We start from the raw sequence: 18,630 nt of genomic DNA on the forward strand, positions 1-18,630 counted from the left end.
TTATATTGCTACCTACCGGGCTGCTGCAACGACCAGTGGCGCCATGGACGGCTGCCTAGGCGTTGTGCAGCTTTGATGAGTATGTGCTCCCTGTGTGATAAACTGTACTGTCCCTGCTTATGTTGTTAACCACCTGGCTGCTGCAACGACCAGTGGTGCCGCTGATGGCTGCCTAGGCGCTGTGCAGCCCGGCGGGCATGTGGTTCCTGCATGTAATGTCTTAATGTAATGTATGCAATGCCCCCCCCCCCCCCATCATCCCTACCTGATGCTGCACTGTAATCCACAAAAAATTCCTAGTGTGCGCAAGCATACATGGCCAATAAAGTTGATTCTGATTCTGATTCTGATTCTAGACATTGTCTACCATCTATACCGTAACTACCGCAGTTTGATTAACAGGAATTTAGCATTTAGAGGCTGAAATATTGTGTTTTCTGGGTGTGTCTGAAAAACTGCAGGCGCGCCCAGGTGTCTTTGGGGTCTATGCCTTCAGCGACGACCACTTCCAGCCTGATTCTTGAGAAGATTAGTGGAAGCCCTAGACTGGTGCTTAAAGGAAAAAAAAATTCATGGTTCGGTTTTTGTGAATGGCTCTGCGAATACATCACTATTTGCAATGCACTTGGAATTTAGCAAGGGGCGTTTTTATTTTCTGTCTGGGCGGTGGCTTTCTGCTCGCAGTCCACTGCGTTTTATTTAATTAGCAATCCATGCTGAATTAGGCCCATTTCCAGATGTTTCTCTAACTAGACAGCTAGTTTGGTGGTTGGAAAGATAATACGGTGTTTGGCCTGCTAAAGTAAATTAAGGTGAGAGAAGTGCAAAATACCTACTGAATTATACCTAATTGTTAACAAACATTTTTTATACGCTTTTAGCAAATATATGGTAGTATGCACATAGCAACTTTTTTTTACGCAGTCAGTATTTATTGAAGTCAAACAACCAACACACATTGTGATATAAACAATTCCATAGGGACAGTGGCGGAAGTTCTTCCCAGTTGCCCGGAGGCAAGATAAATATTGGTGACCCCCCAACACACACACACACACACACACACACACACACACACCTACACACACCAACCTTCTATAAATTTATGTATGCATGTGTGTATGTATATTATGTATATTATGTTTAAAAATAAAGAAACTGTGACATCTATGGTCCTGCTGGGAGGGGGAGTCAGCTACAGAAGTGATATCAATGGCTTTCAATTAACTGATTCAAACTTGTAGGGGAGCCCCCTTTGGAGCAGGAGCCCGGCGGCAGATGACTCCATTGCCTCCCAAAGATCTGCCTCTGCATATGGACATCAAGGAATAGAAAGGATGTCAAATCAAAATAAACATTAAGGGCCAGATTCTCTAAGCTTCAAAAGTTATAAAATGGAGAGTGATAAACAGCCAGCCAATCAGCTGCTGCCTGACATTTTTTCAAACACATTCTGTGACATGGCAGGTAGGAGCTGATTGGCTGGCTGTTTATCACTCTCCATTTTATCACTTTTGAAGCTTAGAGAATCTGTCCCATAGTCCCATACAAGAATGCTGATAGAACAAAAACATAGACATCACTCAATTAGCAGATAGAAACTTAATCATTTTAGCAATTAAACACTCTGCATGGATCTGCTTTTTTTCTACAATATCCATTATTTTATATGATCAATATCAATATTTTCAGTGGTTATTTTTAATGGGAAATCCTTTCATGTCCACAAAATACCACAATGTTTTCAGTGGTTGTCTTTAATAGGGAAATAGTGTAGTGATTCCAAAGGGGTCAGATGACTATTCTAAAAATGGGGATTATGGGTTTGTTATGGGCATTAACCCAGTCCAGTTGGTAGATGATCACTTTATAGCACTGGTATTAACTAGGTGGAATTATGTTTAATGTAGCGGATAAGCACTAGATAAAAATGTTTCTACTGTAGGTAAACTTGGTTAAGGTCTGGAAGAATCTCAAAGGTGAAAAAGGGCAGCAAAAGCTATTTCTGCAATACAGCCAGAGGAAGGTAGGATAATGGATTACATCAACCATAATGAATTGCAGAATAGCTTTTTGAAAGGAAGTCGAGGGTTACTGAGCAACTTCATATTGTACAAAAACAAAGCAATTCACTGATTCGTCACATGCTTATACTGAGATTTTTCCATCAAATCCCGCGATTGTGAATTTGGGATGCAGAGCAAGGATGCAGGAGAGAGGTGAAAGAGGACCAGTGTACAAGGTCTGTACAATGCTGCATTCACACAGAATGGATCTGCTTTTCTTCTGCAATGTAACAAAAGAGATTTTGCAGCTGGCACTCGTTCTCTGGTGGGTATTAAAAGGGGGGCGGCAAACGAATTCTGGTCTGCAGCCCCCTCTCTTGTTCTCGTTTACCTCCTCCTCCTCCTCCTCTCTCCACACCCAGGGACTGGCCAGGAAGGAGTGTATAGCATGCTCCCTACTACACAAGAGGAGGGAGGGTGAGTCCTTATAGGGTGGGTGTGTGTGTGGCTTGTCCTCCCTGCCTGCCACTCCTATCCTCCCCCTCTCATACACAAAACACACAATAGACCAACACAAAGAGGACATAAGGTTGAATGCTCCTCCTCTCCCATATAGCATGTATATTTGTAGGGTGGCATCCCTAAACATGGTCCTGTAACCCATCAGGCCTTTTCTCTACAGGGACAATGCACAATATCCTAGGCTGAGGAGCTGACATTTTTAGGATTCCCTATCAGATGAGGATTCTCTACACAAAAGCCTGCTATTTGTAGGATCAAAATCCATCCACTATGGGCAAATGCACTGGGAGATGTACCTTGGTTGGGATCTGCTGTCTGCAGCTGGTAAGTTACAACAATAACCGGTGTGATGGGATTCCAGGAACCATTAACAGGATTAACACATCATTCCTACATTTACACTAATGATGCTGCAACTGACTTCATCCTATGACATCCATATTCTTACTTATCATATTGTAAGATCCTCTACCAGTTAGCATGGTATATGGAAATCCCACCTGCAAATCTGGTTGTACATTTACATTGTAGGCTTATTGGCCAGTGTTGCAATTATTATTATTATTATTATTATTATTATTATTATTATTATTATTATTATTGTTATTATCATCATTATTATTACTACTAATGTAAGGAATGTGTTTGCATACTGCTGTCACGTGTACCATTGAATATTATATGTACTTACAGATAAATATATGTATGTAATGTACTATGTTTTAGTGTATTTCAATATTTCTAACAATTTGAATGAAAAATGTTTTTTAAGTTTTTTTATTTACATAAACAGTACTCATTATTAAACATGGAGGCAACTCCAGGAAACTTTAACATTATGTACAAAATGTCATTTCAATTGCAGTATAATTAAACAGAATCCATTGCGAATGAAGCTTAATGTATTATATTAGTCAAATATACTCTTTTAAATTCTCTTTAGCCAGACAACCGTTATTACAATGTCTACCTAGACAGTAACGGCGTGAGGTTATGTAACTGGATGAATTTTTGGTTTTGACAGATTCTGTCCGAAATTTCTTGAAAGATTTTGACCACAAGTAAACCCACTCCCAACTAAAAGTTGTGTATTGTATATTGTTCAATCTTTTTAAGCAGAGCATATTAATAAAGCTTTTGCAGCAGGTTTAATTACTTTGGACTGAAGTTCACCGATAGGATAGCTACAGTATGAAAGCAAAAGTTGTCAGTGCTATCTAAAGCAATCATAGTATGTTGATGTATTGTTAATATGCAACATTGCGTAGTGTTGGTGAAAGTCGCTGGATTTTATGATTTTTGTATTTTATGTTTGCCGACCATCAAATGATTTTTAAACTTGCGGCATCTGGTCTGAGAACTGGGCGGACGGCTGATGTCCTCTGGCACGTGTCCGCCTGCCCACATCCATCATGCCCAACCCCACCATTCAAGCGCCGCGGAGACTATGCAAGTCTCCAAAGGTGCCCGCACAGAAGCCCTGCACATGCGCATAAGCGAATATGCGCATTCGCAGTGCTTCACTATTGGCCCCCATTGCAAACTTGAAGGGTACCTTTGGTAATCAGAATCAGGCCCTTAAATATGTTTCAGAAGACCAGTACAATAGGGCTAAATCAGCATCATTTGTAGATTAGTGAAAATCGCAAATAGCAACTTTTGGGAATCTGCACAAGCGCGCATGCCGTAAAGTGCCTGCATGTGCCCAAAATATGTGGTCGCTTTGGGAAATTGCGAACACAGTGTAAGGGCCTTCGGGAGGTGGTGGTGGAGTGCTGCAGAGGCACGATCCAGACAATGTAGGTAATGCAGACCGGTTGGGTGGTGGCATGGCGACTGCGTCACTTCACAAGTGGCTGATGCGACCTAAAAGATGGCCATCCATTGACTAGCTTCGTAGCTAGGCTGCGTAGCCAGGGGGTAATCCTTTATGTTCAAGCACTTTGCACACGACCAAAGTGCAAAATCTTCCGGGCCCCTCAGAGCGTGCATGCGGCCCTGCCCTGTGCTGAGTGTCGTCCCCCCCCCCCCCCCGCAGGCTACCAGCAGCAGCTGTAATTCTGCAAATTTTAGCAAAATTGCAACTGATACTGAATTAGGCCCAATGGGCTAGATTTATTATAGCAGCGCTAAATGCGCCGGTATAACAGTTCCTGCTTCGCCTCATTAGCGAGGCGAAGCAGGAGGGGACACCGACAAGATGTACTAACACCATGCCGGCCAAAGTAGGGGAGCGCTAACTCCCCCCTCCGGTGATGTCCCCTCCTGGAGACAGCGCATCAGTTAATACTGATGCGCTGTCTCCTTCCCCCCCTGTCCGGCTCACTGTGCATGCGCTGGATCTCGCTACTCTCGCGAGATCCCCAGCGCAGCTCAGAGCCAGCAGCAGGGACAGAGCTGTGCCTGCTGTAGGCATAGGGCATCGCCGCCTGCAGCTGTCAAAGTCGATAGCTGCAGGCGGCGGAACTGTCAGTGATGCTGACCGTTCATAAATTAGGCAGGAGGCAGGCGGCAGGCGTGCAGTATGAAATATCGTAGCTGCGCTATGCCTCCTGCCCCACACCACCGCACGTTAGGTACCCGCTCGGCGGTTGTCATAGATCAGGGGAAGCAATATCCCCTGCTTTAGCGCATGGGGATAATGCATATGCCCCTGATTGCCACTTCCTAAATCTACCCCAATGTTAGATATTAATTTTCATTAACGTATATAGCAAGTTCCAAAACAAGTATGATAGACCCAGGGCTCATAGTAAAATAAGCAAGTTCCTTACCCAAATATAACTTTTTTGTCCACCGTGTTAATCCTTGCAGCATTAAGTTTTAGTGTAAATTAGTGCGCCAGCATAATAATTACAGCAGTATTATTTATCCTCCGCTAGGAGAAAGATAATGATTATGTAGAATTTATAGATTACAGATGGTTTTCTTTTGTGTGCCCCCTGCAAAATATAGAGCATAAGTTACTAGCACAGTTTTTCCAAAATTGAGTGCTGGGGCACCCTGGGGTATTTTGGGACACTTGCAGGGGTGGTTTGGGTTGGTGGTCCAGAATCAATTCAAATTGTTTATGTGCAATGTAATAGACAAAACCAGCTTGACCGATGACTTGTTCCCAGTGTAAAAATCATTCGATGGTAAGCTTGTTTTGATGGGGTTTGGACATATTCGCACAGCTGCAGCCATACACATCCATACGCACAATGAGCCCGTTAATTCGCAAGACGGGATTCCACTCTAGTGGGGTGGCGTCTTAGCGGAACGCTGGCCGTACGAATTTGCGCCTGTGCGATCAGGTCTGAATTGGGCCCAATGTCTGCATATGAGTGGGACCTGTAATCAGGGCCGGCGCCACCACTAGGCAAACCTAGGCATTTGCCTAGGGCGCCGGCCACTGGAGGGCGGAAAATGCCGCCCGGGTACCTGTCCTACCGGCGCTGTCTATTTCAATCTGGCGGCGGAGGCAGCGGGGGTCCCTGCAGTCTATTAAAAATCACGAGCGCTATCCGCCGGGCTATGCGGAAGCGCTTCTAGTGTGAAAACTCTGGCAGCACGGCGCACGCTGATCTCAGCCAATCAGCGTGCTGCCAGTGTTTTCACACTAGAAGCGCTTCCGCATAGCCCGGCGGATAGCGCTCGTGATTTTTAATAGACTGCAGGGACCCCCGCTGCCTCCGCCGCCAGATTGAAATAGACAGCGCCGGTAGGACAGGTACCACCCCACACCTCACACACACCATCCACCCCCCCCCCCCCCCCGGCACCGGGGCGCCCCCAGCCCGACTCGCCTGGGGCGCTCCGGTGCCTTGCACCGGCCCTGCCTGTAATACTGTAGTCCTTGGTCCTGTCAGGTAAAAGAACATATCCAGTGACAGTAATAGAACAGTATCACCCAGTGGCATAATAAGTAAAAATGAGCCATGGTATTTCTCCAGAAACATCACTCAATAGAAAATTCGGTACTTATGTAGTATCTGGGCTGCCGATTTTGTGATTGTATGCCTACCTTAAGGCATACAATCAGATGCGATTCGATGCGATTTTGCATAGGATTCAATGTTAAGAAGGTCCTGTTCATTTCCCCACTATCCAAGTGGGCATAGAGTTGACTTTATATAGCGTGGCGAGCGCAGCGAGCCACCGATCCCGAAGCGTGGCGAGCGAAGCGAGCCCCGCGAGGGGACGCATATTTCTTAAAAAGTATTCTGTGTCCCCTCGGGCTCGGTGGCTCGCTACGCTCGCCACAGGTTTATATCCAACTCCATGCCCACTTGGATAGTGGGGAAAGGAAAAGGACCCCTTTTTCCCATTGAATTCTATGTTAAAATGGACTCAGACCATTTTAACATTGAATCCTATGGAAAAATCTTGACCATCGCATCACATACGATTTGGTCGCATGCGATGCGATGCGATCCGATCCGATTTCTAAATCGGACGCCCAGATACTACATAAGTACCGAAAAATCATTTTATGCTCAAACAACCCCGTGTTGGTATTTCCTGTGAAATATTGGTAGTGATATTTTCAGTGCAGGAAATAGTCTTCTAATTGGCTGGTCTAGATCAACCAATCAGGATTACTTAATCAGGCAAAGTTGTTGCCATCATAGATAGCCTTAACTCATGTAAACCATTGGGTGATGTTGGCAGTCCATGGCACTGCCATATTTCTAGTGGCATGATACCCACATGTCATTTTTATAACAGGAGATACATTAAGAATAATTTTATTCTCATAATGTCAAAATATGGCCCCTGACATTGAACTGAATAGGTGACTACAAAATTAATTTCTGTGTTTAAAACAGTCAAGTTAAATTCTAGTGTGATGGTTTAACAACACTATTGTGGTTTAAACCTTTGTGGGTACTGTAAAATGTATTATGTTTATGGATTGTATTTGTTCTAAAGCCGGTATTATTGTTTGTAGAGTGAATAGCAGCCAAATTATTATCTAACGTTACAAAAGCGACAGCAGTACAGCAATAATTGCACACCCTTCTAGTAACAAATATACTATTTTACTTTATTAATCCAGGTAAATGGTATATCTGCACTTATTTAAAACACAACTTTAAAGACATATCTCTCTCTAATAATTATAATGATAATATTTCTCTTTCTGACTACTGACATTGAACATAAAACACTATACAATGATAATGAGCATGTGCACATTATTAATGGTTTATTTAATGATCTTGACTATTTCCACATAGAATATGCTTCACTAAATAATGATAATGAGCATTTCTCTTTTATTACAAGCTTTCCCTGACTTCCACTTTAATGCAGAAGGCTTATGAAAAATTAATTCTGTGAGGCTGGATGACTGACTTGTTGTGGGAATTCTCATGCTCTGCAACACTGACATTCCCATCCTGCCTCTGACCTTTAGCCTTTGCCCTGTCTCAGATTCCTTATCCTTCTTATGTCTCATCCTGGAAATGAATAGGGTCCCTTAGCATAGATTCAATCTACACACATATGTGTCTAATCAATGCACCCTTCCATATTATTTTGGGTAATAGTGTATTTCCCTCAATCCAATAATTACTTGTTTATAATGTTTAATGAGGTCTTTCCCATAAAAAGCTGTGTTTGCTGGGAAAACCCTGTTTAGAGCTGTCTGAGCACGCCCATGTCTGCACAAACCATACAAATATGCTGTACTGATGAAGATCAATTATTCCTAGAACAAATATATTTCATAACAATATACAGGATAAACAAAAAAAGAAACAAGGCATGCTAACAATGTACCATACTTGCCTACTTTTGAAAACTAAGTTCAGGGAGATTATAGTTGGTAGTAGAATTTTGCAAAGCGCTCCATTGAGGAGGCGTGTTATGCTTCTCCCAAAGTGCGTGTCTAGTTCCATATATGGAAAGATCGTGAGTAGAGATTGTGAATGTGGCACCTAGAAATGTGGGTGTGTACTGCTACATCTGAGAGGAATCTTTTAAAATGACTTATATCCAAATGTAGATGAGCCCAAAGCAGTTAGTAAGAAATACTATACTTGCTAAAGTGCTGGGAAATGGTGCTGATGATTCAATGTAAAGTTATCTGTCTCTCATTCCTTTTTTCCCAAAAATGTAACAGTGTAATGTGGGCTAGGTGAAATTAGTGAGATTGATAGACTAATGAGGGAGAGAGTAGGGTTACCACCTTTTTGTTGAGAGATTCCCGGATAGTGGCCCGCCCCTTGACCCACCCACTGACTTGCCCTAGCCCCGCCCCTTGACCCGCCATTTTCCTGTTTTTGTTAACATTGTCCTCAATTCTATTCTTGATTTTGCACACTATAATGCCCCTTACACGTTAAGCCACACACCGTGATGCCCATTACTCGTTATGCCACACCCCATGATGTCCATTACATGTTACATCACACACTGTGATGCCCATTACACGTTATAACAGGGCTAGACAAAAAAAATTTGAATCTAGGAGCCAGGATGAAAGTGTAGGAGCCAGACAAAATCAAAATAAGGACTGTCCGGAGTAATCCCAGAGGGGTGTTAACCCTGGGAGAGAGGGAGATTCCTGCTATTTCAGGGAGTCTCCTGCAGCATGCAGGAGGGTAGGCATCTATGCGATATATACATATACTGTATTTTAAGAATTGTTGTTTTTAATTAAATATCATACATTGACACGGATAAGCAGTCACCATGGGTGAGATGTGTCAAATCTTGTAGAGAAATAAAGTGGAGAAAAATAAAACACCAACCACTCAAACACAACCTTTAAAACGTCAGTTAACAGCGGTTTGGTGGGTACTTTGGGGGAAATTTACTAAGAATACGAATGCAAAAAGTTGCATTCGTATTCTTAATACGAATGAATACAACTGCATACATCGTATGCCAAGTCGTGTTCTGGAGGGGGATTTACAAAGCAGTCAAATACGACTGCTTTGTAACCCTCCGATGGCGTATATACGGCCGCTAATATGAATTCCTACAGGCAGTCTGCACGGATCAGCCAGATCCGTGCAGGCTGCAAGGTGTAAAAACAAATTGTAAATTGAATAAATAAAAAAAATAAAAAAACGGCGTGGGGTCCCCCCCACAGCTGAAACCAGCACCAGGCTGACAGAGCCTGGGGCCGGTAGTTAAAAATCAGGGAACCTGACAAATAGGGGTTCCCCGATTTTTAACAACCAGCCCCAGGCTCCAGGTCCGGGGCTGGTTCCCAAAATACGGGGGACAAAATGACTAGGGGTCCCCCGTATTTTAAGAACCAGCCCCAGGCCAAACCAGCCAGCAGGGTAATGCCACAGCCGGGGGGAGACTTTGTATACAAGTCCCCCCGGCCAAAGCATTAACCCCCTGACTGGTCAGCCTGGCCAGTGGTATAAAAGGGGTATACGTTGCACTATGACAGTTTTTGAACAGACCCAGGGCGAGATGTACCAAGCCTTGAAAAGTGATAAATTGGAGAGCGATAACCCACCAACCAATCAGCTCCTATCTTTTATTTCTCAAACCCAGCCTGTAGCATGACAGTTAGTAGCTTATTGGCTGGTGGTTTATCAATCTCCATTTTATCACTTTTCAAGCTTACTGCATCTGGCCTACAGTGAATGAACTGAGACATAGAGACTCATTCCATTCAGGTGCGGTATGATTTGCCATCACTGCTGCTTTCTTGGAAGCAGCAGTGATAGCGCTGTATGGTTATGCAGCAATATGCGTCTATTGCAAGCAGACGCCTCCTACTGCAGTAGGGATCTGATGGACCTGTGCCCAACATAGTATCAGATCTCTCTCCCATAATCTGGTGGTTTATGGCACAGATAGTGCCCTGCAAGCCGCCCATCGCAGAGACCAGGGAATCTTCGCCTTACAACGGAGAACCCTGATCTCTTTCCACCCCATAAATGAAGGGGGGACACCACCATTTTCACAAATGGAGGCCAATGACCCCCTCCCTGCCCCAGAACGGCAGCAGAATGTCTGCTTCTCTGCAAACCACTCTTGAAGGTTTGCTATAGATGCTGGTTGTGCTGAGAGATGTATCCGTCCTTTAAGCAAATGTATTAGTTGCTGACATAGACACTGCTTCCCTGCACTGAGACATACTGTAGCTGCACCTGCCTAGCTCCCGTGTTAAGTTTCTATTACCCCTTTCACATCTCCAAAATAACCCGGGAAATTGCCAGGTTGCTGACCCGGGTTTGATGTGAAAGTGCTGGAGCTGGTTCTGGTCGAGATCCCAATTCCAACCCCGCATAGCAATGTGAAAGGGGTATATTCCAGCAGGGATGGACATCCATACCTCCCAACTTCTAGGGAAACGGAGGAGGGACAGAGGGATGCGCACCGTAGACTCGCCAAAAAGTTTTGCCGCTATGGGGGCATGACCCAGAGGCTCTGTGAGCCTTTAGCCAAACCCCAGCCCTCTGGCTGTGAGAATAGACGCTGTGCGCATGCGCACAGCATTTATTCACCGCTGCTCAGCAGCCGGCAAGGGGGACTCCCAACAGCCCCCCTGCCACGGGACAGCCGGCCATGGGAGGGACGCGGGAATGTCCCCCGAACACCGGGACATTCCCACAGATTTTGGGACTGCTGGGAGGTATGGACATTGGAAAACCCACCATCAAATGAATTCAACCCAAGTTATAGTTTACTAGCCATAACATCAAAACCAATAATTTGGACTTCTAAAACTTGGGTGTCTATTTACTAAGCCTTGTAGCGAGATAAAGTGGACAGAGATAAATTACCAGCCAAACAGCTCCTAACTCCATGGTACAGACTGATTGAAACATGAGAGGAGATGGTTAGTAGGTACTTAGGGCGAGATGTACTAACGGGAAAATGTGGTAAAACCCCCGTTTTACTGCATTTTCCTATGCACTATTACCCGGCCGCCACGTCACCGCAGTGTAGGGTATCGCCACCTTTGGGTAGCGATACCCTATAGAATTTTCTAAAAGAAACAGCCACTATAAAATAGTGTTAATTTAGGCGCTATCTGATGTATACAAGAAATATAGTTTTTTTATAAATAAAAATGATAAAAATTAAAAAAATAATTTTTTATATAGGTAAAAGTATAACTCAGCTGCAGTTCTCTTTTATGCACAAGTGTGTGTGTGCATAGAATTATCTCACATCCGTGCACAGAGAGATTTAGTCTCATGCACTGATGTAGTGATAAAACAAATATAGAGCCAAAAAAGATTAGAGTTACTGCGCTATTATCCAATTAATTATTGCACCATGGATGAATACACTCACACAAATAAATTAGAATTGCTCAATGGTATATCACATTTATTATAAAGATATATTTTTTTATATATATATTTTAAGTGCTCCCAGTCCAGCATCCACGACCTGCTAACTTATATGGTCAAAATGCAAATATAACCTCAGATATTGTAGCTGTGGGTATTACAGTTAGTGTCTCTGGATAATATTTTTCAATTAGTTGAATATATAGCAGCAGGATAAATAGCAGCATTCCAAAAACAAGGTAACCCTGTTTAGGGTATTAGATGGAGTGATAGATTCTGTATGCTTCGCTCACCTGCGCTTTTGTGCGCTCGATGGACTTGGAGTGAGTCACAGCTGGAGTGTCCCTCCGGTTGGTGTGGGTGAGTGGGGAGCTGGACCCTGGATGTTAAGGCTGGTCACTGCTCAACCCACCTTGCCCGAGCCTGTTGTTTGAATAAGCAGTGGCTGGCATCTCTCTCACCGGCGCAGCCGACTGCCGGCTCTCACCCTGGAGTTCTCCGCTGGCGCTTGCTGTTACTTCCTTCGGCTGGTAGGCGTCTGCTCAGTTTGGGATGCTCCCCCCTTGTAGCTTTGGTGAGCGCTGAGAGGTACAGGTCAGGTGTGCTGGAAGTAAGGGAGACACTTGGCTTCCTTTAACGCGTTTCGCCCTAACAGAGGGCTTTTTCAAAGATACTTCCTTCCGGCTGCAGGGGGGAGCAGGAGGCGCCGGGGACAGCTTGCTTAGGTGTACCCGGCGTGAGGGATGCAGGAGGGGGCAGGGAGGTGACGGAGACCCCGCGCACACCACATTCCAGGTATCGCGGGGGGCCTCCGTTACCGCATTGCGATGCCAGCCGCATATGTTAGTACATATGCGGCGGCATACATATGTATTTTAATACATCTCGCCCTTAATCTCCATCCAATTTTTCTCTTTCCAAGGCATTAGTAAACAGACCCTGTGGAACAGATGTGTCCTCCAGTATACAACTCGCAGCAGGGCCTGGTCAGTGCATAGTGAGCGGGGCTAGCACAGATAAGGGGTGTGCAGGGGTGTGGCAGTACTAATCATGTCATTGTGGCCCCGCCCTCGATATACAGTGCTGAGAAACAGGTGTTGTATAGCATGGGTTCCCCTCCCTTTGACCTGGTGGGGAAAGCAAGAGACTTGCCCACCTTTGTGGGGAGGGGCTGGGAATGCGACTCAATTTTCGAGAGCTGACCGTCTGTTTTCAGAAGGATAGGCAAGTATGTTTTATTGGTGGTGTAGTAGTTAGACAAATTATATTTTAGGGACAATTTTACTTCGAATTTACTTTAATTTGAGGAGGAGGAGGCGCCGGGGACAGCTTGCTTAGCTGTCCCCGGCAGGAGGGGGCAGGGAGGTGACGGAGACCCCGCGCACACCACATTCCAGGTATCGCGGGCGGCCTCCGTCACCGCCTCGCGATGCCAGCCGCATATGCTAGTACATAAAATCTGTAGGTAAAATCTCTTAATATTGCACTTGTGCTCTATTCAAGTAAAAATAAATAATAAAAACAAAACAGAATATTAAATCATTAGCTATTACAGGTGGGTACAAGACAAAATAATCAGGACATGACAAATAATTAGCTTTGACATCACTAACCATGCCTCTATTCATGAATCCACTAATCCACATAAGGATACCGGGCGAATGTTTAATTGTTTTTGTCAACTCCGCACTGGCTCATCAGCCAAGAATATTATGTGCCATCTGAGGGGCAGATTTATTAAGCTTGGAGAAGAGATAAACTGGAGATAAAGCGGAGAAAAGGTAAAAGTAGATAAAGCACCAGCCAATCAACTCCCAACTGTCTTTTTCAAACACAGCTGATTGGCTGGTGCTTTATCTCCTTTTACCTTTTCTCCGCTTTATCTCCAGTTTATCTCTTCTCCAAGCTTAATAAATCTGATAATCCCTAAAGCAGACTACTGGGAAGTGAAAACAGTACCTATGTTATCTAGAAGAAGAAGATAGATCTATCTGTATTTTCCAAGATCACAGCAATATACTGTACCTATCTCAAATCCAGCACAGGGAGCCTGCTGCTTAGTCATATACACTAAAGGGCCTGTAGGCACTGGGCCATCTGGAGCACTGCAGAGCAAGCTAAATGATTCTCCAATTATTTTGCAGGTCCAGAAAGAAAGCCTGCAGAGGTCAGGGGCAAGAGCAGGATTCTGGAGGGGGGTTTACGATTTTTTTTTAGAGTGAATGTCGCCAGCAAATGAAGCATGCAAATGAACATGTAAGAAGCTTTAGTCTGCCCCAAACAAAGTTCAGTTTATGCACACTTGCCTACTTTTGAAAACTAGTTTCAGGGAGATTATAGTTGGTAGAAGAATTTTGCACAGCGCCCCATTGAGGGGGCGTGTCATGCTCCACCCAAAGGGCTTGTCTAGTTCCATATATGGAGAGATTGTGAACGTGGCAACTAGAAGCGTGGGTGTGTATTGCTTTATCTGAGAGTAATCTTTTAAAATTACTTATATCCAAATGTAGATGAGCCCCAGAGTTAGTAAGAGCTACTGTACTTGGTAAAGTGCTGGGAAATAGTGCTGATGATTCAGTGTAATTGTATCTGTCTTTCATTGCTTTTTTCCCAAAAAATGCAACAGTGTAATGTGGGCTAGGTTAAATGAGGGAGATTGCTAGACTAATGAGGGAGAGAGGGAGATTGCTGCTATTTCAGGGAGTCTCCTGCAGAATGCAGGAGGGTAGGCAGCTATGAGTTTATGTTACTACAGCACTTCAGTCATATGCAGGCCCAGTGATCACAGTAAGCTACTTACCAGATCATCTGTCTGGTACAATGACTGAGTACTCAGATCCACAGACACAAGCAGACTTGGCAGGAGAATCTGCAGCCACTTGGAGCCATTCCACCCTTTATACTGCATGTAATGGCTGATTACCAGGCTGTGGGGAAGGGTTTTATGGACATCTGGAAAGTCCCTCTGAGTTGCCTATGGAGATATCCTTATCTGCATAGACTGTCAATAAATAGTAGAACTGTGATCAGGTGGCTGGGCTCTTTCTTTCTAACCTGATCCATTTTCCACAGTGGTGTCACTTTGTCAGGGCTGCCACCAGCAGGGCCGGCGCCACCACTAGGCAGGTCTAGGCATTTGCCTAGGGCGCCAGCCACTGGAGGGCGGCAGTTCGCCCCTCACCCCCATGTGCAAAGGGGGTACCTGCTGCACCGTCTGGGGAGCGGGCAGGGGGGTCCATGCTGTGTATACCTGTGGTGCTGTGTATAAAGCTGGCGGCAGTGGGGAGTCCCTGCAGTGAACAAGAAATAACTAGCGCTATCCACCGGGCTATGCGGCAGCACGGGAAGCGCTGCCGGGTTTGAAAACACTGGCTGCACGCTGATTGGCTGAGATTCAGCCAATCAGCATGCAGCCAGTGTTTTCAAAACAGAAGCGCTTCCCGCGCCGCCGCATAGCGCTAGTTATTTCTTATTCACTGCAGGGACCCCCCACCGCCGCCAGCTTTATACACAGCGCCGCAGGTACCCGCGCGGCAAGGACACAACTGCAGGCTCCTGTCAGACGCCAGCAGGACCCCCCCGCTCCCCAGACGGCGCAACAGGTACCCCCCCGGCACCGGGGCGCCCCCACCCCGACTCGCCTGGGGTGCTCCGGTGCCTTGCACCGGCTCTGGCCACCAGAAATTGTGGGCCCCCGGACCGACAAAATAGGCATGACTTCTCTTCCCTTTCTCAAAACCCCAGAATTACTGGTGACACATCTGGTGGCCGGAACACTCAACCTTTACATTGCTTCAAACAAAGCACTGTTATTGAGCTAACAGCCAGAAATTCATCTCTGTACAGACAAATAAAGTCAGGTCACGAGTGAATGTACATTGGTCTTGAAAACCTATAGAGGTGATGGCATTACACATGCATATATACAATTCCTAATAACATCCTCTTCTTGAGTGGCATATTATACCCCAATAAAATAGGCAACACAAAATAAAGACACAAAGATACAAATTATTGATAAATTGATTTAATATATAAGTGTCAATGTGAGAAACCTGTTCCCTTTATTTACATATACCAAACAGGAGTCAGTGCGTGGTCAGTAAGCCACCGTATTTTAACACACTTTATTCTGTCTTTGTATTCACCTACTATTCACCTACTTGTGTGTTTTATATATTTTCGCCAGTTTAACCAGAATAATAAAGGTTATATTTTATCTCTACTTGTGAGAGACCATAGAGGAGCACCACATAATAGACATTCTTTTCTCTCTTTTTTTTTGCTCAAACATACCTCCCAACTGTCCCGATTATTTGCTGGCCACTGCACATTCATGGCAGGTCTGAATTACCCCCTTAATCACAGTATTTCTCCTAATACCAGTATAAGGAGACTGGTGAATAGACAAGCCAATCCCACTTACTTTGTTCTATAGGAATTGAAAAAATCTCAATCGCTTGGTTACTGGGATAACTAGGATTACGTTGATCAATAAAAAAAAGTGCTGCATATAAGAACTGAAGATGCAGCTAATGACCAGTATGCTGGGAGTGCAGATCTTATGATAGATCTTATGTGAAATTACACACATAAGATCTATCGTGTGCCTGGGAAGCTGCCAGGGAAATTGTGACAAGATCTGGATCGGAAGCTGGTCATTCTGATGTATGGCATGTTTAAGAAAAAAAGATTAATTGACTCAACCTCCTCCTGCTTTATCCAGTACAAAATAATCCACTCCAAAAGCACAGCAACAGCAGACCACACACAGAACAGTTTGGCAGCTTGGCTTGCCTTTGGCAGAGCAAAAGAGTGTAATGCAAGCAGGGTCTTGTCCTCCTCTGCTTAAGCACGCAGGTGCTTCCGAAGGTGTCGACTGGTGTGGCGCTGCACAGCTTGGGGGTTTATCCATTGCGCATGCGCACAGCGTCTATTCCCGCAGCCAGGGGGCTGGGGGCATGGCTAGAGGCTCACAGAGCCTCTGGGTCATACCCCCATAGCGGCAAAATGGGGGCGTGGCCTCGTGGGAGAGCCGCGATTATAGGCCACACCCCCAAAATTAGGTCACACCCCCGAAATTTCCGGCGCACCTCCGGCGCGCGGCAGCAGTGTCCCGCATCGTGCACGTCAGAAGTTGGGAGTTATGCCTACATGCAATATTTCTTAAAATGTACAGTACCTCCCAAAATGTCTGCTGCCTCAGAGGAAACAGTTGTGAAGAATGCTAAAGGAGGTGGTGACCATTTTGTGTGGGACATTTAACAGAGGCTCAGGGAAAGATGTAACATTACTGTGTGGGGCATAATATAGTGTCAGGGGCATAACTGTGGAGTATAGTATTTATTATTAGCAGTTTCTTCAATAGCACAGCAAATTCCTTTGCACTTTACAATTGGAAACAGTGATAAAACAAACTGGGTAGTTAGAGACAGTCAGATAAGTAGGAGGGCCATGCTTGCAAGCTTACAATCTAATATGCTGTCAGGGGCACATCTGTGTGGCATAATATAGTGTAAGATTCAATACTGTGGTGCAAGTGACATAACTGTGGGCCTAATATGGTGTAAGGGACATGACTGTGTGAGGCATAACATGGTGCAATGGTTATTACTGTGAGGTGCATAATATTGTGTGGCAAAATATGGTGTAAGGGTCCCTATTTTGTGGGATATAATAAGCTATAAAGGACACTTAATGTTATTAGGGACTTTAAGGTGTATGGCATAATGTGTAAGAGACGTTTCAGTGTAGCATAATGTGTAAGGGACATTATAGTGTGGTGTATAATGTGTAATGGGCATTACTATAAGTGACCAAGAATATAAGGAGCTTGAATCTGAGGGTGAAAAACTGGAGGTAGTCTGTTCATGCAAGACTGCGCCTCTCGCAGTGAGGCCATGCACAATGGGCCTGATTCAGTATGGATTGCTTGTGTAATCTGCAGTGTAGTTTCCAGTTGGTCAGGAAACTGCACACTTGTAGGATCAGTGCATGTGATGTGCAGTGCAGTTCCTGCAATCATATCGTAGTTATGTTAACTCCACTGCCTGACTGACCAGGCCAAGGACTGCTTTGCAAGGGGCAGTCTGATTAAGATTAGACTCACTCAGGCTGCATTTGCTGAGAAGCATTGCATCACAGTTTTCAGTGAAAGCAAATGCAGGCGGGGGGTTGTATGCACCTCTTATTGCATTTGCATTGCTATGAATACATACCTCCCAAATGTCCCTCTTTTCGCGGGAATGTCCTGTTTTTTGGGACGTTCCCAGATCCCTCCCGGGGCCAGCATTATCCCGCAGCGGGGGGGGGGGGGGGCAGTTGGGAGTTCCCCCTGTCCTCTGTGAATAGATATTCCCAGAGCACCCTCTTGCTGCGAGGTCACGCCCCCAAAATTTCAGACACACGACTCTGACGTGTGAAGCGGCTCTCCTTACGATGGCTCAATGTTGGGAGGTATGTGAATGGCATAAGCTAAGCTGCTGGGAGCAACTCATCAATTTCTGATCCATAATGAATCAGGCCCATTGCTGCAAAGTCATGCCCTTTTTTATATTTAAAACATCCATGTGGGGGGGGGGGGGGGGGGTGTTTATACATTTTACTGTTTGCACAGTAAGCCAAATTGCTTATAAAGCTGTAAACAGAACCTGCTGGGCAGTATAGAATTAGAAGAAGGGGTATACTCAGGGCCAGTGCAAGGTTTTTTGGCACCCTAGGAAAAATGTCAGACTACTTCCACCCGCACACCAATAGCGACTTTCCAGAACCTCAGGTGAAAGTGTGGAGGGGGAATCATAGAAGTTTAGCACCTGCCATTTGCTTTAAGTTCAACAAAGATGTCA

The 18,630-nt window shown here is 44.9% G+C and overlaps 1 protein-coding gene across 7 annotated transcripts in view; it reads left to right on the forward strand.

Moving 5' to 3' along the window:
* Positions 1 to 2,132: 2,132 nt before the first annotated feature.
* Positions 2,133 to 18,630, forward strand: part of NKAIN1 (sodium/potassium transporting ATPase interacting 1) — a 43,772-nt gene continuing 27,274 nt past the window's right edge. The window contains exons 1-2 of one of the 7 annotated variants that reach the window (XM_083173398.1): positions 2,191 to 2,242; positions 2,689 to 2,852. In XM_083173398.1, the coding sequence (XP_083029524.1) occupies positions 2,799 to 2,852 (54 nt within the window). In that variant the 5' untranslated portion in view covers positions 2,191 to 2,242; positions 2,689 to 2,798. Of the gene's footprint in view, positions 2,332 to 2,369; positions 2,484 to 2,514; positions 2,853 to 18,630 lie in introns of those variants that run through there. The other 6 variants (XM_083173397.1, XM_083173396.1, XM_083173399.1 and 3 more) reach the window with 6 other exon arrangements.

The sequence above is a fragment of the Crinia signifera genome, chromosome 2, assembly GCF_055691185.1.
Source record: "Crinia signifera chromosome 2, ASM5569118v1, whole genome shotgun sequence".
NCBI lineage: Eukaryota > Metazoa > Chordata > Amphibia > Anura > Myobatrachidae > Crinia > Crinia signifera.